The sequence below is a fragment of the Silene latifolia genome, chromosome X (assembly GCF_048544455.1).
Source record: "Silene latifolia isolate original U9 population chromosome X, ASM4854445v1, whole genome shotgun sequence".
NCBI classification, from domain to species: domain Eukaryota; kingdom Viridiplantae; phylum Streptophyta; class Magnoliopsida; order Caryophyllales; family Caryophyllaceae; genus Silene; species Silene latifolia.
The window spans coordinates 16,040,597-16,065,698 of NC_133537.1; the positions used below are offsets into that span (position 1 = coordinate 16,040,597).

At 41.4% G+C, this 25,102-nt stretch overlaps 1 protein-coding gene across 1 annotated transcript; it reads left to right on the plus strand.

Moving 5' to 3' along the window:
• Nucleotides 1-203: 203 nt before the first annotated feature.
• On the plus strand, nucleotides 204-1,318 carry LOC141616937 (uncharacterized). Its single transcript, XM_074434104.1, has 2 exons — nucleotides 204-938; nucleotides 1,028-1,318. Exons 1-2 carry the CDS (start codon nucleotides 204-206, stop codon nucleotides 1,316-1,318), a joined length of 1,026 nt encoding a protein of 341 aa, XP_074290205.1.
• The last annotated feature ends 23,784 nt before the right edge of the window (nucleotides 1,319-25,102 follow it).

A 25,102-nucleotide genomic window follows, 5' to 3' on the forward strand; every position in this document is an offset into this window, starting at 1 on the left:
CCGTATCGTGTATCGGCAAGCATCGATACCGATACTTATCGGCCGAGTTTTTAAACACTGTCTACAAGTGCCTATAACATTTACACAAACACCATTCCCACTGAAATTACAAATATACTGAAATTACACATCTTAATATTACATTTCTCATAAATTTACGTAATCAACCTACTGAAATTACACAACCAATACTAGAGTACAAAATGAAGAAACCTAATCTAACTGATGATGAGAGGCATCGAGTTGTTTGCCTATTGTTTGAGAGCTGCAAAAATGGCAAACCAGAACATGGTAAGGTTCAAGAAGTTGCTGCCAAATTCAATGTAACAAGAAAATGTATTTTCAATATCTTGAAAAAGGCAAAAAATCAGAGGCAAGCTGAAGTTCCAATCAATGTTAGGAGTAAAATTGCTGGGAAAAAGGGTAAAGAAAGGATACCTTATCTAGTTGATGTCATTATGGCATTAGATGTCTCCAAAAGAACTACACTTAAGAGATTGGGAAAAGCAATAGGTCATGCACCTTCAACATGTCATAGATGGGTAAAGGAAGGTATCATCAAAACTCATACAAATGCAATAAAACCAGCTCTTACCCAAGACAATAAGCATCTTAGGTTGCATTTTGTCATGGGTAAACTAGTTTTTGATAGGCTATTAAGGTGTATCAAATTCTTTGACATGGGCACTATTGTTCACATTGATGAGAAATGGTTTTATATGACAAAATCAACCTCAAGATACTATATTGGCAGCACTGAACCAGCTCCATATAGAGCTTGTAAAAGCAAGAGGTACTTTACTAAAATAATGTTCATGTGTGCTGTTTCAAGGCCAACATACAAAGAAAATAGGGAGGTTGAATTCGATGGAAAGCTTGGTATACGGCCATTCACATTCCAGAACCAGCAAAAAGAAACAGCAAAAATAGAGTGGCAGGTACAATTGTGACAAAACCAATAGAGTCAATCATCAAGAAAGTGACAAAAGATTGTATACTCAATTTAGTTATACCGACAATTAAACAGAAGTGGCCAGTTAGTGCATCAAAAGAGATAAGCATCCAACAAGATAATGTCAAGCCTCATATTAATGGAAATGATAAAGAATTCCTTGAAGCAGCAACATCAGATGGATTCAACATAAAATTAACACAACAGCCAACCAATTCTCCAGATTTAAACATTTTAGACTTAGGTTTCTTTAGGTCTATTAAGTCATTACAAGATGAACACCCAACAAGGACAGTAGAGGAGTTGGTCAAGAGTGTACAAGATGCTTATGAAGAGGAAACAGTGGAGGTATTAGACAATGTATGACTTAGTTTACAAGCTTGTATGATTGACATAATGAAACTGAAAGGGCACAACAACTACCCACTAACACACTTAGCAATGGCAGCACAAAGAAGAGCAGGAACACTACCAAGAAATTTAGAGGTTGATAAAGAATTACTTAAGGAATGTATTCAATTTTTAATTACTTGTGGTTTGATAAAAGATTTAGAGCAACTAATGTTAGACCTAGGTATCCAAGTTCCATTTTGAACAATGGGAAGGTGGCAGTTTGTATGACAAACAAACATTAAGGCGGTTTTTGACATGTTTGTTTATCAATTCAAACAGCATATCCTTAGTTCTGTATTTTGTTTATTGAACTCATTTTGGTTTACTCTGTATGTAAACTCATTATGGAAATGAAATGAATGAACTTAAGAGTTCGATGAAGAATGAAAGAACATGTTTGTTAAATGTGCAACAATTACTCTTAGCAAGCAAGTTGTCTTCATTGAGTAATGTGACCTCATCATAGAAGTGCCTCATCAAAAGAGAAAACCATGGAACCCCAAAATATGAGTACCTCAACATGAATTAAATCTTCTGGTGGCATCAAATATTGGTCACCAAGTCTAACTACTGATCCAACACCAACATACAACCTCTCAGTCCAATTGGACCTTCATTGAGGTTGCACACACCAATACTCTCAACAAGCAAGTTCTCTTCATTGAGTAATTTCAACACCATAGTCAAACACAACCAACTAGCATAACACATAGAAAAAGAGTACCTCAACATGGCTACATCAATTTAAAATGATTGGCAACAACATGGACCTCTTTTTCATAGAGTGATATGTTCAGTGGCCAGATAGAGTAACAGTCACAATGTTGGGTAACCTCTCAGATTAGTAGGCCCTTCACTGAGGAATTATCAACATATACAATCCAACCATATCACAGAACACCCATACATTATAGAACCAATACCGCCAGCAACACCCAAACAACCTACAAAAAACAGAATAGCCAAACAACTTACAGAAAATAGAACACCCAAACAACTTGTAGAAAACAGAACACCCAAACTACCTACAGAAAATAGAACACCCAAACAACCTGCAGAAAATAGAATACACAAACTACCAACAGAAAACAGCAACACCCAAACAACATGCAAAAAGCAAAAAACCCAAACAACCTCCTTAAAAAGGGAACACCCAAACTACCAGCAGAAAACAGATCACCCAAACACTTTAGATACTCAGCAACAGCAACAAAACAACGAAATTTAGCAACAACAACCCACAATACTCAGCAAAAAAACATTTATAAACATTTAAAGGGAGAGTTTAAGAAATGAACCTCCCTTGAGCATCATTTTGTTCTCTGCTTTTTACCAAAATTCGTAACATAATCAAAGAACCTCTTTGTTTTCGGTGAGAACTCAACAGCTTCACCACCATCCACACCACCATCCACAACTTTAACGTTTGCAGCAGCAAGAGCAGCTTCATAAGACAAAAACAGCAAAAAAATCAATCAACAGCAAGACAACATAAAAAAAACACCAAGACGACATAAAAAAACAATTAAAGGAAGAGTTTTAGAAATTTACCCCTCTTTTCATCCTTTATTCTCTGTTTTTCCAAGAAATTCGCGCAATAAGTTTCGAATCTTTTTTATTTTGGTGACAGATCAGGATATTTACATGCATGCACTTCTTCAATATCCCCATCAACAGATCTATCAGCTTCACCAACAATTGAACCCTCTTGATCTACAAAACTATCAGGAATGAAGGTTATTGAGTCCATATAAAACACAGAAGTGGCCTCGGTATTATCGTCAATCTGAGAATCAAGTAGGGATCCATAACCAGAGAACGAATCAGCTACCACATGACCAACCCCACGAATATACAACACCCCGTCCATAGAACTATTGTAAGATGTAGACCCGAATTTTTTCTTCTTTGAAGAAATAGGAGGATGATGAGTATTTTGAGGAAATTTAGATATGATCGGAACAATATAGTGTAAGAATGGGAAAATAGGAGTAGATAGATCTAGAGAGAGAGAGAGAGAAATGGAAAAAAAATGAAGAAACAGCGGTGAGTGAAAGAGAGTTTTAGGGTTTTTTAGGGTAGAAGATTCTAGAGAACAATGGAGTAATGAAGAGAGGGAGAGGGACGGTTGAGCTTTATGAGGGAGATGGACGGATGGATAGGTGATAAATATTGGTGGAAAATTTATATGGGAGTGAAAAAAATGGAGGGAGTCATTATTGTTAATGTTTGAGTTAAATAGGTTTAGGGTTGTTAAGTTGGGGGTAATTTTTGTAAAAATAAGGGTGGCATAAGGACACTTTGGTCAGATATTAGACCCTTAAAAGGAAATAAGGGAAATGGGTACATTATTGTGGGATGTCCCAAATTAGAAAGTGGGAACATTATTGTGAAATGGAGGGAGTACCCTACACCCATTTATAGGGTACTCCTTACTCCCACTATTAAAAAAAATAAAAAATAAAACAAAAAATAAAATATAAAATCACCCACTATTAAGTACTCCCTCCTATTCTCTATGTTCTTCCACATTTGTTTTTGGATAGAATTTAGTAGGATGATGATATGTGGATGGGGTCATAAGTTATTATAACCATAAAAAATAGACAAATAAGGAAAGTGGAAGATCTTTGTGAATTTGTCGTTTTAGGAAATGTGGAAGATGTTAAAGAATAAAAAGGAGTAGTTATCAGTTTTTTTTTTTTTTTTGATGATGAGGGGGTTGAATCTCCCCCGGGCCCATGCATTCCCACACCACCACATGGACCATGTAAGTTACCCTCTTCGGGGGCTGCAGTGGCCAAGTGATCATCGCCCCAGCTAGTAGTCGAACCCGGGACCTCTCTACTCCTGCATTTCTGCAAGCTTCAAGGTTTAACTTGGCTACCACTGGACTAACACCACTTGGTTAGTAGTTGTCAGTTATCATTAGCATAAACCCATCTTCCTCCTATTTCAAATCAAAATCTTTCATATTTACAAAAAATATTATGCATAAAATTTCATTTTCAATCCAACTTGTTAGTTCTGTAATCTTATATTTATGTTTTGATTGATTATTTTCAAACTTATCAGGTAAGTCTTGAAATTACGTCGAATTTATCGTTAGATCTTGATTTCGGGTGTGATATTTATCATATAGAACTATCAAATTTCACTTTTAATTTAGTTAATATGGTAATTTAGTTTGATGAATATATTTTCTAGTGTGATATTCATCATATGTCTCTGTCATATACACTTTTAATTTATTGAATATGATAGTGTAATTTGACGAATATGTGGTATGTAGTATGATATTCATCATGTTACACTATTATATTCACTTTGAATTTAGTGACTATGATAATGTAATTTAATGAATATGTATTACGTAGTGTATGTTCATTATATATAATTGAATATGTAAATATTCTAGTAGCTATTCTAGAATATTCTAGTTGATATTGTTTTCTATATGTTTATTTATATTGCCTTATTTGTAGGGTGGTACGTTACACACATACTCTTGTATATATATGTTTGTTCTGATTGAATGCAATCCAAGGGATTACAATCTTTTATGGTATCAAGAGTAAAAAAACCCTAGCCCTAAAAAGCTCTCCTCCTTTTTTTTCAATCTCTTGTCAAGGCACCTTCCTCTGACAAAGCCACTGACAAAGCTCCTTTCCACCCTGACTTCGGCGTCACATCCATCAAAAACCATGTCGCCCTAGTGCTTGAGCTAGAAACCGTTCAATACGATCTCTGGGCCGAACTATTCCTAAATACGGCCAGAGCTTTTGAGATCCACCACCACCTGATTGACCCTTCCAAGGATGACCCCCCTCGTCCTGATGTCGACCAGAATTTATGGAATCGACTTGATGCCATTGTCAAACAATGGCTATATGCTACCATCTCCAACGATCTTCTCCAAACTGTGGTTGAAAGCGGATTCACAGCCAAAAAAACCTGGGAACGCATCCGAGCCCTTTTCAATGACAACAAGCGTTCCCGAGCGGTCCTCCTCGAGCAACAATTCTCTGCCACTCACATGGATAATTTCCCTAATGTCTCCTTTTATTGTCAGGCCCTAAAATGTCTCGCTGACCAACTTAAGAACGTCGGCTCGCCGGTCTCCGATGATCGTCTTGTTCTTCATATGGTCACCAATCTCTCGGATGGGTATGATAGCATTGCTACCCTCATCCAACAGAGTGACCCCATTCCTCCGTTCGTCAAGGCTCGGTCTATGCTTGCCCTTGAGGAGACCCGCAAAGCCAAGTTTGGTTCTTCCTCTGCTCATGCCGCCCTCGCTGCCACCTACGCCCCTGCTAATGGCGATGACTCTGACACCACTCCTCCTGCCCAAAACACCACGCCCAATACTCGACAAAACAATGGTCGTGGACGCTTTAACAACCGCGCCTACAACAACCGTGGTAAGGGCAGATAGGGTGGGTCAGGTGGCTCTCGCAATTACTCTTACTCCCGTGATGGTAACCGTGGCAACTAGCAGCAATAACCTGCTTCTTCCCCTACTCCGTCCTCCTTAGGCCACTGGGTCTAGATTCCACAAGGCACCCTCCAAAACTAGTGGCAAGATCCTCGTTGCCCATATCCTATGCAAGGGTGGGCTCCTCCATCGAATTCCAGCCCTGGCATCCTTGGGCCCCGACCCCAGCAGGTATTCATGGTACAACAGCCTACTCCTCCTCCTGCTCAGTTTCCCAGACGTATTACCAAACGGAGCTTGCAGCAGCGATGCAATCAATGTCTCTTCAGCAACCCGATGATTCATGGTACATGGATACGGGCGCATCCGCTCATATGACCTCTAACTCAGGTACTCTCACGTCTTATTTTAATTTGAGCAATCCCCGCCATATAATCGTTGATAATGGTCACCATGTTCCAATTAAAGGTTGTGGTCATAAAATTTTATCCCGTCCTCTACCTCCTTTACGACTCACCAATGTCTTTCATGCCCCCGCCTTGGTCAAAAATATTGTATCTGTCAGACAATTTACTACTGACAATATTGTTTCTGTGGAATTTGACCCGTTTGGTTTTACTCTGAAGGACCTTCGGACGGGGACACATCTTATGAGATGCAGTAGCAGCGGTGATCTATACCCTCTTACCTCCACCAAACCAGCTGCTCCTTGCTCTTTTATCACTCTTTCTGACGTCACTCCTACCCTATGACACTCCTGCCTCGGTCATCCGGGGCCTCATATTTTTTCTTTACTTCATAATAGCAACACTATTTCTTGTAATAAGCTGCCTAGCGCAAAGCTTTGTCACGCTTGTGAACTCGGTAAACATACTAGACTGCCTTTCTTTCCGTCTCAATCTACTACTTACTTTCCATTTGATATTGTTCACAGCGATTTATGGACCTCGCCTGTAGTTAGTAATTTAGGCCACCGCTATTACTTACTTTTTTTAGATGATTTTACGAATTTTCTTTGGACTTTTTCCATTAAAAACAAATCGCAAGTCTTCTCCCTATTCCAACTATTCCACACACTAATTCAAAATCAATTTAATCGGAAAATTAAAAAATTTCAATATGACAATGGTCGCGAATTTGATAATAAATCATATCACACTTTATTTAACGACCACGACATCCAATTCAGATTCTCCTGTCCTCATACTTCCAGTCAAAATAGGAAATCCGAAAGAAAAATTCGCACAATTAACAATATAGTTCGCACTCTCCTTGCCCACTCTCATGTCCCCCCGGCCCTCTGGCCCTACGCTCTTGCTATGGCCACTTACCTCCATAACATCACTCCCAGCAAAGCAAATCGACTTGTCTCCCCTACTCAAAGTCTCTGCCTTAAACTTCCATCATATTCTCATCTTCGCGTGGTCGGTTGCCTTTGCTATCCTCTCATCCCATCCACTTCTATTCACAAACTCGAGCCCCGATCCACCCCGTGTGTCTTTCTTGGTTTTCCGTCAGCTCACCACGGCTACTTATGTCTCGAGTTATCCTCCCGTAAGGTCCTTATATCTAGTCTCGTCACGCCACGTTCCACGAAACTGTCTTCCCTTTTCACACCACGCCTACCCTGTCTCCTACCTCCTATGCTTTCCTCGATCCTGAACCATCACCTTACCTTCAACACCACCTAACCCGCTCCGCTGCCCCTTTGCGTGTATACTCACGCCGCCCACGCCCACCACCTGTCAACACCACCACGACCCCTGCCAATGCCCCTGAACAACCAGCCCAACCAGCTCCCTCTGCCATTACACCAATCCACCAACCAGCCCCCTCTGCTATGCGAAAAACCCACCAACTAGACCCCTCTGCCACGACAACACCTCACCAACCAGACCCTTCTACCTCACACCAGCCCTCTTCTCCTCCGATGCAAACCCGTAACAAACACGGGATTTTCAAACCCCATGCTGTCACTGACCTGTGCACCACCACTGACCTCTCCTCTATACCACCGAATCCCATTGCCGCCCTTAACGACCCTCATTGGAAACAGGCTATGACCGACAAATATAATGCTCTAATTAAAAATAACACGTGGGTCCTAGTTCCTAGGCCATCTGATGCGAATGTAACCCGTTGTATGTGGCTGTTTAAACGCAAATTTAAATCTAATGGTGATTTGGAACGGTACAAAGCCCATCTTGTTGTCAATGGCAGGTCTCAACAGGTTGGAATTGATTGCGACGAAACGTTTAGCTCTGTCGTCAAACCCGCCACCATCCGGACCGTACTCAGTATTGCCATATCCAACCATTGGTCCATTCACCAACTAGACGTGAAAAATGCTTTTTTACATGGTCACCTAGCCGAGACGGTTTATATGCACCAACCTCCGGGTTTTCGTGATCGTGCTCATCCTGATTATGTCTGTTTGTTGAAAAAGTCTCTGTATGGTCTTAAACAGGCACCCTGGGCTTGGTATCACCGGTTTGCTACATTTGTGGCTATTATTGGCTTCACTCACAGTAAGATGGATCACTCTCTCTTTGTCCTTCATGCTGCAAAGGACACAGCTTATATATTATTGTATGTGGATGACATTATTCTGGTTTCCTTGTCTGATACATTGCGCCAGAATATTATTACTCGCCTTGGCTCAGAATTCTCTATGACTGTTTTGGGCTCGCTCAGTTATTTTTTGGGTATCTCTGTCTCCCGCACTAAGGATGGGCTTTTCCTTTCTCAAAAGAAATATGCAGATGATATCTTGGCTCGTGCTAAAATGACAAATTGTAAGCCTTCTCAAACACCCATCGATACTAATACCAAGCTGAGTGCAACTTTTGGCCCCTCGGTTGCCGACCCCACTTTATATCGTAGCCTTGCCGGCGCTCTCCAATACCTCAACTTTATCCGGCCCGACATTGCTTACGCAGTTCAACAAGTGTGTTTACATATGCATGATCCTCGGGAACCCCATTTATCGGCCTTGAAATGCATTCTCTGTTATGTCCGTGGCACTGCTACTCACGGTCTTCACCTCCGGCCGTCTTCATTTCGTTCCCTAATTGCCTATTCTGATCCCGATTGGGGAGGTTGTCCTGACACCCACCGCTCTACGTCTGGTTATTGTGTCTATTTGGGTGATATCATTGTCTCTTGGTCCTCTAAACGGCAACCCACGTTGTCCCGCTCCAGTGCCAAAGCCGAATACTGTGGCATTGCTAATGTTGTTGCTGAGATGTGTTAGTTACATAACCTCCTCCTTGAGCTGCATTGTCCCTTGTCTAAAGCTACCTTGGTTTATTGTGACAATGTCAGCGCTGTCTATCTTTCCGGCAACCCCGTTAATCATCAGCGAACCAAGCATATTGAAATGGACATCCACTTTGTTCGCGAGAAGGTTGCTCTTGGTCAGGTACACACTTTACATGTTCCATCCTGATATCAGTACGCTGACATCTTCCCCAAGGGTCTTCCCAAAGCCTTGTTTAATGACTTTCGCTCGAGTCTCAACATCCGCTCTCCTCCCGTTTCGACTGTGGGGGTGTAATAGAATATGTAAATATTCTAGTAGCTATTCTAGAATATTGTAGTTGATATTGTTTCTTGTATGTTTATTTGTATTGCCTTATTTGTAGGATTGTAGGTTACACACATACTCTTGTATATATACGTTTGTTCTGATTGAATGCAATCCAAGGAATTACAATATTTTAATATAACGCTATTATATTCATTTTAGGTTTGGTGAATATGATAGAGTAATTTGATGAATATGAGCTATGTAATGTGATATTCATCAAATGACACTATTATATTCACTTTGAATGTAGTGAATATGGTGTTTAGTTTGACGATTTTGAACTATAAACTTGAAAAATTTGACTACAAATTGATCAAAATTATGGATTTGATAAATTTGATATAATTTTATACTCCCTCCATTCAATTACACACTACACATTTGTTTTTTAATATGTTTGTCAACGCGTGTTTTACGCGGTAAATATCTTTAGCTACGTATTTGCAAAAATTATAAAACTTAGGTATTTTTAATATACTGATAAAGACAAATCAGACAAGATCCCACATGAATATATTTTCACTTATATATTGATAGAAAATTGTCATTGAATATTGTGAATAGTGTACAAAATAGAAATATGTAGTGTGGAGTTGAATGGAGGGTGTCAAATGTTGAGATCTGATCGAATTAACTAACACCATTGATGTGTGACGAAAGCTCAGAAGATATTTATTGAAGATGATGAATTAGTTAGAGAGCGAAAGTAACACAGAGAAAGTAAATAGAATGTTCAAGTATGTATTAAGTTAAACAGTAATATGTACAAGTGTGGGTATTTATACTAATGTAATTAACAGACATTTACATTATGTACATAAGAAAGACTAATACTAGTTTTCTTAACCCCCCCTCCCCCTTCAAGGTGGACGTGGTGATTCAAGCAACAAGCCCAACTTGGAAGCCAAAAATTGATGCTGTACTTGACCCAAGGGCTTTGTAAAGATGTCTGCAAGCTGGGAACCAGTAGATACATGCCTTGTATAGATCAATCCCTCTTGAACCTTCTCACGAACATAATAACAATCAATGTTCAAATGCTTCGTTCGTTCGTAAAAAACTGGGTTTGCTGCTATGTGTTGAGCAGCTTTGTTGTCACGAAAAAAGTTGTATGGGAGTAGGGACAGTGACATTGAAATCTAACAGAAAATGTTGCAACCATACAATCTCACCTGAAGTATAGGACATTGCCCTATATTCAGGCTCAGCAGAGGAATTTGAAACAGTGTTTTGCTTCTTGATTTTCCAAGATATTAAGGAATCCCCAAGAAATATGCATTGACCTGTCACTGATTTGCAGCTAAAAGTGCACGCACCCCGATCAGCATCAAAGAAACCTTTAAGTATAAGTGTGTGCCTGCTGGGTAAAAGAATGTGACATCCATGGTGTGTTTGAGGTACTTCACCACATGGAGTACTGCTTGCTAATGAGGTTGTCTAGGAAAGCTCAAAAATTGACTTATGTGTTGGACAGCAAATGACAGGTCAGGCCTTGTAAGATTCAAATATAAGAGCCTTCCCACCAGCCTTCTATATATTTCAGGATCAGCCAATACTTCACCCTCATCAACAGAAAGTTGAAACCCTCTAGGTAAAGGAAAAGAAGAAGGCTTGCACTTATACATACCAGTGTCATGTAGAGTATCATGAACATATGTTTTTTGATTGAGATATATTCCTCTCGCTGTTCTTTGTACCCCCAGACTTAGGAAATATTTGATGGGTCCCAAATCTTCGATAGTAAAGGCACCATCTAGAATTTGCTTGAGATGGGATATTTGTGCAGCATCATTGCCACTGATAAGCAAATTATCCACATATACAATGACTAAAGTGAAGCCAGAAGTAGTGTCTCTGCAAAATAACGAGTAATCATTCTTGGACTGAATGAAACCTTGTGAGAGAAGAAGCTTGGTCAACTCAAGGTTTCACTGTCTGGAAGCCTGCTTCAGACCATCTAGAGACCTTTTCAGTCTGCAGAATTGTCCAGGAGCCAAGGATTTGTAACCCTCTGGTGGAGTAATGTAAATCTCCTCATCAATAAAGCCATGAAGAAAGGCGTTATTTATGTCTAGCTGGTAAATAGGACAAGCTGTGGCAGCTGCTACAACCAAAAAAGCTCTAACAGTGGTGAACTTAGCAACAGGACTAAATGTATGCTTGCAGTCCTTTCCTTTAACTTAATTATATCCCTTGGCAGCTAGTCTTGCCTTGTACCTATCCAATGTCCCATCTGCCTTGTATTTAACTTTATATACTCATTTTGACCCAATAGGTTTGAAACCTTTAGGCAAAGATGTAATTTCCCAAGTCCCATTATCCTCTAAGGCTTGCAGCTCCTTGTCCATTGCATTCGCCCATTGTGAATCATGTTTGGCTTGGGAATATAGGTAGCTGGCTTAGGGATAATGGAGGTGTTTGTGGAGGACAAAAAAGCTGATGGTCATGAGAAGAGTTTGGATTTCCCACTCTAGCAGTAGGATTGACATCATGATTGACATCATCTGAGTTGATATTTTCACAAGTTGCAGTCACATTTTGATTCTGTTTCTTGTGAATATGCATGGGGCAAACAAAATCTTTGAGCCTAGCTAGAGTTTTGGTAGGCCTGGATGAAAACACGATTAGTATAATTATTAGGAATGAAATGCTGAACTTCTTCAATTTTCATATCTTCTTCAGTGGGTGTCAAAACACCATTAGTATCATTATTGTGAGGAAGAGAAGATGAGGGATTATGAACCCTGGTCTGTGTCTGTTCTAACACATCCATGTATTCTCCCATAGGATAGAAATGGGAAAACAAATCAGAGATAGATTTTTGTGGTTCACCAGTGGATTGAACAGGAGTATTCTTATAAGGTAGAACTGATTGATGAAAAATTACATTTCTGCTAATGATAACCTTATGATTTTCCAAATCATACAATTTATAGGCCTTTTTCTGAAAAGGATATCCCAATAATACACATTTTCTTGCCTTGGCACCAAATTTATCATTTGGTTGATTGACATTCAAGGCAAACCATAAACAACCTATAACTCTTAATTCATCATAAGAGGCAGGTTTTTGAATAATATTTCTGTTGGTATTTTCCAAGAAGGGACTGAGCTGGGTAGCTTGTTGATTATATGAGTAACAACCAACAAACATTCTCCCCAGAATTTCATAGGTAGGTGAGCATATAAAAGTAAGGCCCTAGCTGTCTCAATTAGGTGCCTGTGTTTCCTCTCAATCCTACCATTTTGTTGAGGAGTACTGTAGATACCTAGTATTTGCTGAGACTCCGACAAACACCCGATGATTTTCGGACTATAACATGTTTTGGAATCGCGGCGTTTGATCGACAGTTTGTGTACAACTTTACGTCGAAAAGCTTAAAACGATTTCGAAAATAAAACATCTCAAAACATTTCAAAAATACCTGGAGTATTTAATGCACGACTACGGGGTCGCAATGACACTAACTAGAGTCAAAACCGACACCGGACCAAAAACCGACTCAAAAATTCAAATCCCGACTTCAACAACGAGCCAAACCGAGTCAACCACCAAAAACAAAACATTTCAAACCTTCTACCTTAAGTTTTCCCGGATTTATGTTTGGTCAAGTACCAAACATATGACTACAAAACCTAGGATAGAACAAATCATGATTGCATTTGTGTGAAAGCGACAACACACCTCGAAGACCTGGGACGTGGCTCGCGCCTCTTTGAGCAGCCCAAGTGGCCACGTCGCTCAAAACTCACACAACCATCCATTTCCCTATAAATACCCCTCAAATGCCCCCCATTTGAGACTTACGCGAGTGTCCGCCCCCTCTTTTCTCCCTTAAAATTCTCGACTCGACTTCTTAAGTCACAATCCGACGCGTATTTACGACCTACCGATCGTAAATACAAGCCTTACACATTTTTTGGTACCGTCATCGTGCATTAAATCACTTGACCGACCACTACACCGTCACTAATCTTAAAACACTTTTTTACTTACCAAAACGGTTTTAAACCGAGTTTTTTCCGACCAAACGAGTTGTTACACTTACGTCGGTCACTCGCCATAACCAAACATGTAAGTATGAGGGTGTAAAAATCCTCCTTTTATCATGTTTTCATTTGTTTCAGGACTATAACATGCTAAAACGTGCATAACATGAACCGAAACATGGGATAAAAGAGCCAAAACTGATTTTTGGCCTGAGACAGAAGCTCCTTGGTTCGTCGGTTTGCCCGCGCCTAAATGGGGTGTTCAGGTCAGAGATCAACCGTGTCTGTTCTCGTCTTTCCTCTTTAATTCATTTTCATATTTGTAATCAGTGTTTAGGTATTTTTACCCAAGTCGATTGATTAGGGTCAATGTAGTCTATATTCGTTGGTTGAATGTATGCTTGTTCGTACGTCGTCGAGTAAATAGGAAAATAAAGTGCGTAAAGTAAATTGACACGTAAGATTTTGGTGACGCGGAAAACCCAATGTGGGAACAACCGCGGGAGGGACGGTACCCTGCCAAGTATTGCACTATGAGAATTGGAGGATGATTACAATAGTGACGTTTATACTAATCTTGCTGACGCTAGGAGTCTGGCCTGCAAGATCTCAGATGGGTATATATTTTGTGAGAGATATGCCGTGGTATTGATGTGAATGCGTAGGTGCAGTTGTCTTGAGTATGATCTTGAATGAATGTATGGATGAGTGAATGCCCTTCTTGATTTGCTCCCCTTGGCTATTTATAGGGTAAGAACCCTAGATACATCCTACCTCAAATATGGAAAGGGAATATTATTTCCATAAGGACTTCTTTCCAAACCCGGACTCCCTTGCCAATTCTCCCTGATCTCCCTGACTTCTCCCTAACTTCTCCCTGACACTCCTTTCCTTAACACGGGCGCCTTCTATGACGGGCTCTTGATCCTTTTTAAGCCCGTTTCCCCTTTTCCTGACCGCGGGCTCCCTTCCTCCTTATCACCTCTTTCGTAATCTTTATTTTATCAAATGGGCCTCCTTTATTATGCTATTTTTAGCCCAAACAGTTTGCCCCAAATTTCTTGTGAAGTACGCTTTCAAGTATCGAGCAAGGAATTTCACGTAACCAAATACTAAACCCTACGCCGTCTTTTTACTCCTTCCCATACAATCCATCATTTCCAGCCGCCCTACTCCTCTTTCTCCGCACCCAACTCCCTCTCTCCTCTTTATAACCCCAACGTTCCTCTTCCACTCTCATTAATCACTTCAAATAATTTCAAAAACTCTTCTCTCTTAAACCCTCAATCTTCCTTCTCCCGTATTCTTGCCGGCTTCTGCTTTGTTTCCCTTCCCCGTCTCCATCACCAAGTAATCCATCTTCTCTTCTTCTTTTAATCTTCATTTTCTCTCTCCACCATGGGTAAAACTCGACAATCCTCGTCAACCCCTACACCCTCCGACCGTAATCTTGACCCCACCTTCCCTTCTCGAGGACTTTTTAAACATCCACATGATTGTGACTCCGCCCTCACTCCGGCCGACATTCCTATGATCAAGAGTCTGCTTGGTCTTGGTGACGGGGTGGACATCGTTATCTCTGAACCGGGACAGAAAGCTGACGCCCTCCGTCTGGGGTGGGTTTGTTTCTACTTGTACCCGTTTAAATATGGCCTCCATTTTCCTTTCCCTAAACTCGTCCAAGATTTCATTTTTACCAACAATTTCGCCATGGCACAAATTTTCGCTGCCATATGGAGAGTTCTTCTCAATTCTCTGGCCGCTGGTCAGAGTACTGGCAAATTCGTCACTCTGGGCGATCTGGCCCACATGTACAGCATCAGATCCTTGGGCAGGGGTCAGTTCTCATTCCGGGGCCATGGAGAGGCTCTCTTCAGACACGTGTCAAAATCCCGTGATGAGAAATGGTTCGAGGACTTCTTCTACGTGAGGAAGGATTCCATCCAGCCTCCTGCTGATTATATTTTCGAAAAATGGGTTCTGACTTCGAGTAAGTAGCCTCCCTATCGCCTGATTTATTTTATCTCGCTGCTTACTAGCTTACTTCATCGTCTTCGTGCAGGCCCCCGTGACCTTACCCGCATCGGTGCCAAGATCCCTGCCTGCAGCAAGCTGTTCAACATTTCTGAGTCTGAGAGAAAGTTCCCAGACCTGGTTCCTGGTTTCTCACCTGCTTCTTCCTCCAATCCTCCTCAATCAGCCCACAGTATGTCTTCTGGTAAGGTTTCTGTAACCACTTCCGTTTGCATGCTGTTTCTGCTGACGTTTTAATCATCCTGTCGTCTGAGACTTATGTATGCCTGCAGGTTCAAAAGTTGATCCGTTGGAACTCATCCTCCAAAGTGCTAAAAGAAAGAGACCTTTTGCCAGCCTGATGTGGCCTCTGCCTCCAAGAGGAGTGCTCCGCCGCCTCTTTCGACTCCTTCCACGCTTTCTGATTCTCGCACGCACGTGAGCCCCTGGAGGTTAACCCGTTATCTCGCCATCCGCCTGCTCCTCCCGCCAGTCCTCGGGCTTCATCTAGTGGAGGCATCATTGCTCACTTCCCAGAGGGCTTTGGGAACGTGGACAAGGTGCCCTACTGGCCGGAGATTGATCAGCTGCTCTTTTCTCCTGTTGAGGAAACATTTTCGGAGTTCACCCCAGAGGAGATGGCTGAAAATGACGTGCACAACGCCTTCATGGTAAATATCCTTCACTTTCTACCCGCCTGTCTGTCTGTTTACTTGGATTCTGCCTCCTGATTTCCTTGCTGACTCTTGATTTGCTCTGCCCCAGACCCTCCAGTCTGCACTCTACAATAGGAAGATGATCAACATAGTGCGGGACGACCCGTGTACTACCGGTGCCAAGAACTAGGAGTCAAGGGATTCTTGCGATTTGGCAGACGGATCGATCCGAAGGAGCGTGTGGTGGAGTCAAGACCGAGCTTGTTTGTCACCAAGAAGAAGCTGAAAGAGAGGGGGCCGATCGGCGCGCGTACTCAGGTGGTGTGCAATACTTTCTCTGACTCCCTCAAGCGCTCTCATGAGAAAATCGGTGAGGTGATTTCCCTGGCCACCAATGTTGTTGCATATGCTACCTGGCGGGGAAAGATCAGTGGGATGATTGCTGCCCTTGAGGAGGCTCCCACCCAGCAGACCATAGAGGAAGAAGAGAAGCAGCTGGAGATGCTCTACCCCGCTCAACCTGATCTGAGTATGCTGATGCCTGAGGTTGGTGAGGTGAATTCCCCTGCGTTGGCCGAGCAGTGCGGGGGTGATTGGAATGTCCCGGGATGCCGACGGAGCTCGGGAGCTATGGCGGCCGAGGATGCTCGGTGACGAGCACGAAATGAGAGGTCGCAGCAGAGGAGATGCCAGAGGTGGAGGTCATTAATGTGACCGACAATTAAGTTTTTATGTTTTGATGAACTTTTTGGCAGTCTGGCCCAGAGGTGGCAGACCTTGTAAGTTTTAAACTTTTCTTGTGTTTGCTCCACCAGGGTGGCGGTTAAACTTGGGGCCGTATTTTTGGCCATATTTTGAAATGCCCCTTGTCATAGTTTGGCAAGGTTTTAGCTTACATATCGTGTGTTCGTTGTTTCTCTTCCTCGTTTTTAGGAAGTTTGTGCCGTGTCATCCGCTTGACGATTTGGCGAGTCCCGTCACCCCGAAAAGGCTAACGTTCGACTCACTAGCTGCCGTGTGTCACCGATGGTGATTTAGGCGTATGCCGCAATGTTAGGAGGAGTGGCCGTGTCAACCGGGAGGTCGATTTAGACAAGCCCGGTCACCGAAAAGGCCGATCCAGGCACTAAGTTAGCCGCCGATCGCCCGGATGATCGATTTAGGCGTATGCCGCAGTTTTTTGGACTACTTAACCTTGTTCATGACGCAAGGTGTGTTCATCTCGTTTAATGCTAACAAGGGCGTCATTGAGGCAAGTTTATCGTCATTCTAGGACCAAATGGAGACGCGCAGATTCTCGGTAGCGCAGATATCCCTACGTTCCATGTTCGTTTTTGCATGCATGTCGGGGCCCGATTAATTGCGATTAGTGCGAGCTACGTCCGGGGGTGGTATCGGGGTAGCTGGATAAGCGTATTGGTGTCGCCCGGCCAGCTCCCTTTCGTATGTTCCATGATCCTTTGGTGAGGGTGCTCCTTGTGGAGAAAATAGGTTGGGCATGTTGGAGTCTTTGTGTGCCTTGTCACCCGCGTTGGCGTTGGATGATCTGTTAGACATCCTTTCAAAGTACCATAGATACCAGAATTCAAAGTGATGTACTTAGAGAAGCCTGAAAATAAGAAAATCTATTAAAATGATGTGAAGTACCTGTCGCCATCTCATGGGGTACCAGAGCAATTGTGGTCCCAGGACGCTGCCAGACCACACCATCCAATAGCAGTTTAAAGTTTTAAAAATAACTAAAGATACAAGAAATAAGAGTGAAACTGGCAGTATGCCTACTACCGGATTTTTATTTTATCTTTAAAAATGATTTGGCTTCTCATAGTACATTATTCTGAAAGCTCGAGTCTAGTTATTATTAAAAGTAATATCTCTTCAGATGAAGTATGTTCCATGGGCGTTGTATGATTTGACCGTCCATAGTCATCAGTCTGTATGCACCATGGCCAACAACTCCTTCTACCTGGTATGGTCCTTCCCATTTGTAGGCGAATTTGCCTGCTTTTCGATTTTTGGTGTTTTGAAACACCTCTCGAAGAACCAGGTCTCCTACCTCCAGGAGCCTAACTTTCACATTCTTGTTGTAACTCCTGGCCACTGACTGTTTGTAGGCAGCCAGACGGATTTTTGCGCTTGCTCGCAGCTCGTCAATTGTGTCCAGGCTTCTGGTTATCTCTGCATTGTTCAGTTCCTCGTCATATTTTCATACCGTGAGTGGGAACTAGAACTTCGATGGAATGACCGCTTCCGCGCCAAACACCAGGTGAAGGGTGTTTGACTGTTGCTATCTTTGGCGTCGTTCGTCTCGACCATAACACTAGTGGCAATTCCGCCCACTTTCCTCCTAACTCCCGTAACCTCCTTCTCGATTGTCCATAATGATTTTATTCTTTGGATTCAGACTTGTCCATTGGACTTTGGAGTCCTAGGTGCCGACTTTTTTAAGGTGATATTCCACCGGCACAAAGTATCCTCGGTATCGTTGGAGATGAATTGTGAGCCATTGTCACATATGATTTCTGATGGGACACCAAATCTGCAAACGATGTTTCATTTTATGAACGAAATGACTTGTTTGTCTTTTACCTCTGTGAATGCTTCTGCCTCTATCCACTTGGAGAAGTAATCTGTCATTGCTAGCATCCAGGTTCTATTTCCTGTGGCCCGTGGTAGGGGGCCTACTATGTCCATGCCCCATGCCATAAATGGCCAGGGAGAGATAATAGGGTGCAGAGGCTCTGCTGGCTGGTGGATCATGGGCGCTGAGCGATGGCAAGCATCACATTTTCGTGCATACTCTGCTGCATCTGCTTTCATTGAAGGCCAATAATATCCCTGTCTGAGGGCTTTATTTGCTAGACTCCTGCCCCCTGCATGGTTTCCACATTCGCCACTGTGGAGAGCATGCAACACAGTCTGTGCTTCTTCCTTGTCCAGGCACCGTAGGTAGGGGCCTGCTAGCGATTTTCTGAATAATATATTATCAATAAGTATGAATCTCGAGGCCTTTATTCTAAAAGCTCTCACTTCCTTCTTATCATCTGGTAGCTTGTTATGGCGCAGCCAGTCTAGGTAAGGTGTGCGCCAGTCGTCTGCTGGATCGGCTTCCTGGTCGGACGTCTGCCTGTTTAGCCGAGAGCTCTCACCTTCCTCTATAACTGCTTGGATTTCCTTTTCGCTTTGTGGATCCTCCAGTTCACCCCTGTCTATTTCGTCTCCGCCTTTCGGATAGAAGGTTCCAAAGATATGTGCTATTGGAATCTTTGGATAGCTCGTTGGTTTGAATGTTGCCCCGTGGGTTGCTAGGGCGTCCGCTTCCACGTTCGATCTCTCGGGGACTGTTTAAGCTTGCAAGTTTCGAATTTTTGTTTTAATTCCTTTGCTACTTTTAGGTATGCTATCATCTTCGAATCTCTGGCTATAAACTCATCATTTACGTGGTTGACTATTAACAGAGAGTCGCCGGATATGAGCAGTGTCGACCCTAACTCCAGAGCTAGCTTCATTCCCAATATCAAGGCCTCATATTCTGTTTCATTGTTGGTTGCCTTGAATTCGCATCTTACAGCTTGCGCTATCAGGTCTCCCTGTGGTGGCCGCAGAATTAATCCTACACCTGCCCCCCTTTGGTTGGAGGCTCCGTCGATATGCATCTGCCAGACTTCTGTCTGCTTGCTTCCTTCCAAAGTGAGGATCTCTGTATCTGCCAGATTCTGGATGGCTGGACTGAAGTCTGACACGAAGTCGGCCAGTGCTTGTGATTTGATTGCTGTTCTAGGGTCGTATTGGATGTCGTTTCCACTGAGGTGTACAGACCATTTAGACATTCTTCCTGACAGTTCAGGCTTCCTCATAATAGCTTTTAGCGGGTAGTTTGTCACAACATGTATGATGTGTGACTCAAAATAGGGACAAAGTTTGCGAGGTGCTACTACCAACGCTAGTACTAACTTTTCAAGAGATGTGTACCTGGTCTCTGCCGGCAGCAGAGACTTGCTTACGTAGTATACTGGCTTCTGCTCCTTTTCTTGCTCTCTGACCAGGACAGCATGATACTATCGTTTCGTACCAAAAATAAATACCTAAGTACTACTAACAGAAGTCAGCGGTAAGTAGGGTCGATCTCCACAGGGAGGCGGTTTACTATCTACTTATCTATTTTATCTGTCTAATGTCACTAATGGGGGTTTGAAATGATTGTGATTTACTAAACTAATAAGAAGGTAAGAGAGAAATAAACGCAAGAAATTAACAGTAAGAGATGGGAATATGCTAGGGGTCGGTCTACCGTGGCAGCTACACTATCGGGTCAACTGAGTCTATTAAACTATTGATAAGAAGAGCTATGGTCGTCACCTTTTGGTCCTTAAACCGCCCTAGGGTCTCCTAACTTAGCTTTCGCCCTAATTAGGTATCACCTATTGTAATTAAGCAAGCCTTCCCTTCCAATCTTTTGATCCAGGTCGGGGTTAACTAGATAAATGGTCTCCTGCATGCATTCATTCAACCTAATAACAATTATATTGCTTAAAACAATTCCTATCGCAAGACTAATCTAATCAAGACGATCCTATCATATTACTACCACGGCTTCCCTAATCCTAACATATTAAGGGAAATTAGCTACGCATAATTAAATAGAGAACAAGAAATAAAGAAGAAGTAAACATTAATTAAAAAGAGAGTAAGGGAAAGGAAGAAGTACTGAATAAATGATCCGGAAATAAGAGGAACAAAGTAACAGTGTATTCGAACCAGAGGGAAAAAAGAGAGAAAAAGAGAGAGTTTACAATAACTTCCTAACTTCCTATTTATAAGAAAATAGGATTTATTAAACCTAATTGACGGAAATAGAGTTTAAAAGCCCAGCCCATAGGATAAACCACTCGATCGAGTAAACTAAAGCTTAAACCACTCGATCGAGTAGAAAATCTACTCGATCGAGTAAATCAATAAATGCAACTACTCGATCGAGTAGAAAAAAGACTCGATCGAACAAAATTCTACTCGATCGAGTACTTTCCAGCAACAGTTTCATGCTTTGCGCACTGAATTTCAAACGGCTGCCATTTCTTCGTTACTTGGGCAAACATGGTGATTCCGGTGGCGTTGGAAAGCTAAGAGGACAAGCTTTCATCTACAATTGGAATCACCTGAATATCGGTTGTAGAACTCGAGATATGTCTCTTCAAAGTAGGCACTAGCAATTTGAAGTTCTTCCTTTGCTCGCCTAGCTATCTTACTTCTTTGCGCATCTCAAAATAGCTACATTCCAGCTCCAAATTCACTCTTCCTCCTAATGCATGCTAAACGGACGGTAAAAGGCTTGATTTCACTACTCTCTGGTCCATTCCTGCAAATAAGACAAAATAACCCAAAGTAGCATATTCGGGGCATTTCGTAGCATAAAGCTACGATAAAAGCGTAAAAATACGTGCATAAATAGGCTAACAAGACTATATAAAATGCACGTATCATATCTCCCCAAACCAAACCTTTACTCGTCCTCGAGTAAACTAAAATGCAACTAACGGAACAGAAAAGATAACTCAGAGCTAGCTACAAATGCCCACTTAAACCAATTTAATACAGCACACTAACACCTATAGCAAATAGTCAAATGCAAACGAGTTGTAGGATGTCTATAATAAAGCTGAACCGTCGACCTTGCAAGACCTTTAAAATCGGACTCTCACGGGTCACTCTTCTCTCATGAAGCAAAGGGTGAACATATATATGTAAGAGAGAAAGAAAAATAGTCCCTCACCTAGACTACGACCCACATAAACATGCATGCAGCTAATATGATAGACAATTCTAACTACCGTACATACATTCCAACCAAACAAGGTCCTGTCACAGCCGAGGGCTTACAAAAATATGGTAAAGTGAGGCAAAGGGTAAGAAAAGGCAAAACATTTATGGGAATGTGGAGGTATAGGTGATCAAGCTAGTACCTAAACAGAACCATATGACAACATCCATCCTTACTCAATTATTGAATTAAGCATATGCCCTGCATTTGGCACAAAACTCACCAAACCGAACTGAAAACACTCCTCAATAAATATAGATAAAGCATAGGAGTGAAACTGTCAACCAATCAACATCTTCGATTTTTTTCTTTCTTCTTTTTCGGTTTCTTTTCGAATTTTTTTTTTCTTATTTTTTCATTTTTCATCACTTTTTTTTTCTTTTCTTTTTCTTTTCTTTCAACTTTTTTTTTAATTCATCCTCCTTCTTCTTTATTTCTACCAACTCCAAATAATGCAATACAAACCAAACTTGGCACAATAAATTATGTACCGCAAAGATAATCTAAACTAGCTTGACAAGGCAGGCTAAATTTGGATGTAGCTAAGGGTCAACAGGCAAATTTGGCTAATGTGGAGTTAAATGGGTAAAAATGAAAGAAAGGGAAATTGTAAGCACCTCCCTGCATGTGACACCAACCACGAACCCGAATGTATGTAGGCAAAAAGCAATTGAATTTCATATACGTGCAAATTGATGATACACGCTATGCAAGGAGTAACTACTCACAATCCTACATTAAACTGGTCATAAATGACATCAGTTTATAAGGCTCTAATCCTTAGAAATTATAAGTAGGTTGCCAAAATTTCAGGTCAAGTCTATTCGTTCAGCTAAATTTAACATTAACTCGTAGATATGCAATAAGACAGAGCTAAAAGATAACAGTTTAATGCAAGGCTTAAGCAAAAAGACAATTGTAGTGCAATTTCATCATTGAAATCTACCGTTCCGACTCAACCTACATGCTAAAATAAACGTGAATTTTTTGAAATTTGTTTGAGAATTTTTCAATTTTTTTGGAATTTTATGAATTTAAACAAAAATAAACAACAATGCAAACATAAATAAAACGTGATAACAGAAATGCATTAAAAACAATATGCAGACACAAATATGGATGCATAACCTCCCCAAACCAAACCGTATAATGCCCCCATTGTACCAAAACATGGAAAGGAAATGCAAACTAAAAGAGAAAGAGTGTAAATGCGGAAAAACATACAAGATTACGCGAAAAAGGGACCTCCCCAAACCAACCAGCAACGTGGGAGGTCGCTAAATAGCTTATATATCGTCATAAGAAGCAAATCCAAGTCAAAGGGCATCCAAAACAGCTCGATCGAGAAGAATAGCAGTCGATCGAGTTGTTTTCTCTTTGCAGGTGGTCGATCGAGTAGAATAAATGCTCGATCGAGTAAATACAGCAGCAGAAGTTCTCGATCGAGTACAAAAAGTACTCGATCGACTGATCCTCAATACATTCCTGCAAAGATGCAATGAAAACAGCCCGCAAACTAACGAAACAAGCTTAACTTATATAGTCTATGATACGAAGACCATTTATTACAACTCAAACCGAAATAAATTGCAAAACAATTAAAATTAAATCTCCGGATTGCCTTCCGGGTAGCGCTAGCTTCAGACAGGTCCCAGCTCGACCTTCTTTTCTTTGAGGCTCTCTAATTAGTTATAATCAAAACAGCTCTAAGCGCGCAGCATGAGATCGTACATCTGCGCATGTGCTACACAAAAATGTAAGTAGCACTAAAGTGGAATACAAGCATGGGAAATAAAAGTATGTAAACATTTAAGTATAACAAATTTCCTATGAGAGCTCCTAAATTGTTCCACAAAATAAAGGAACTCGGGAGCAATTAATGATATTCTAGGGCTCCATTTCAGATTAACAATTTTGTGATGATAAGGACGGTGAAAAACTATTAAACTACTCGTCCAACTAGGAGGGGGTATAGTATTAAAATACAAAGCATGAGTCAAATGAGGCGATGTACTATTTAAACAAACAATAATAGAATTATCGTTTACTACCTCGGGTTGGTTGCTCTCAATGTCGAAATCATTGACAAAAGAATATGTTACCTCATCCGTGTTAGGAGCAATCACTGACTCAGCTGCCTCCTCTGTGGAAACCGTCCCGTAAATCGCAGCCTCAAGCGCATCCAACTCGGCTTTGAAAAGGGGAGATTCACCGTATCCATTATCTTCAGCAAAATCGTCATCTAGAATGAACCCAAGTGACGTTGCATTGCTCTCCATGGCCAAGATCAAAGGTACTCAAGCCTTCCCTTTGACGATCTTTTACCTAGAATTTTCTAGGTAGGACCTGTAGGACCTATCAAAACAACACTAAAGAAAAAGATGAGAACTGCCTCAAGGAATTAGTCCCTTGAGGCTAAAGACAGACAAAATAAAACAAGTAAATAAATAGTTGCCTCCCCGGCAACGGCGCCAAAATTTGATACTATCGTTTCGTACCAAAAATAAATACCTAAGTACTACTAACAGAAGTCAGCGGTAAGTAGGGTCGATCTCCACAGGGAGGCGGTTTACTATCTACTTGTCTAATTTATCTGTCTAATGTCACTAATGGGGGTTTGAAATGATTGTGATTTACTAAACTAATAAGAAGGTAAGAGAGAAATAAACGCAAGAAATTAACATTAAGAGAAGGGAATATGCTAGGGGTCGGTCTACCGTGGCAGCTACACTATCGGGTCAACTGAGTCGATTAAACTATTGATAAGAAGAGCTATGGTCGTCACCTTTCGGTCCTTAAACCGCCCTAGGGTATCCTAACTTAGCTTTCGCCCTAATTAGGTATCACCTATTGTAATTAAGCAAGCCTTCCCTTCCAATCTTTCGATCCAGGTCGGGGTTAACTAGATAAATGGTCTCCTGCATGCATTCATTCAACCTAATAACAATTATATTGCTTAAAACAATTCCTATCGCAAGACTAATCTAATCAAGACGATCCTATCATATTACTACCACGGCTTCCCTAATCCTAACATATTAAGGGAAATTAGCTACGCATAATTAAATAGAGAACAAGAAATAAAGAAGAAGTAAACATTAATTAAAAAGAGAGTAAGGGAAAGGAAGAATTACTGAATAAATGATCCGGAAATAAGAGGAACAAAGTAACAGTGTATTCGAACCAGAGGGAAAAAAGAGAGAAAAAGAGAGAGTTTACAATGACTTCCTAACTTCCTATTTATAAGAAAATA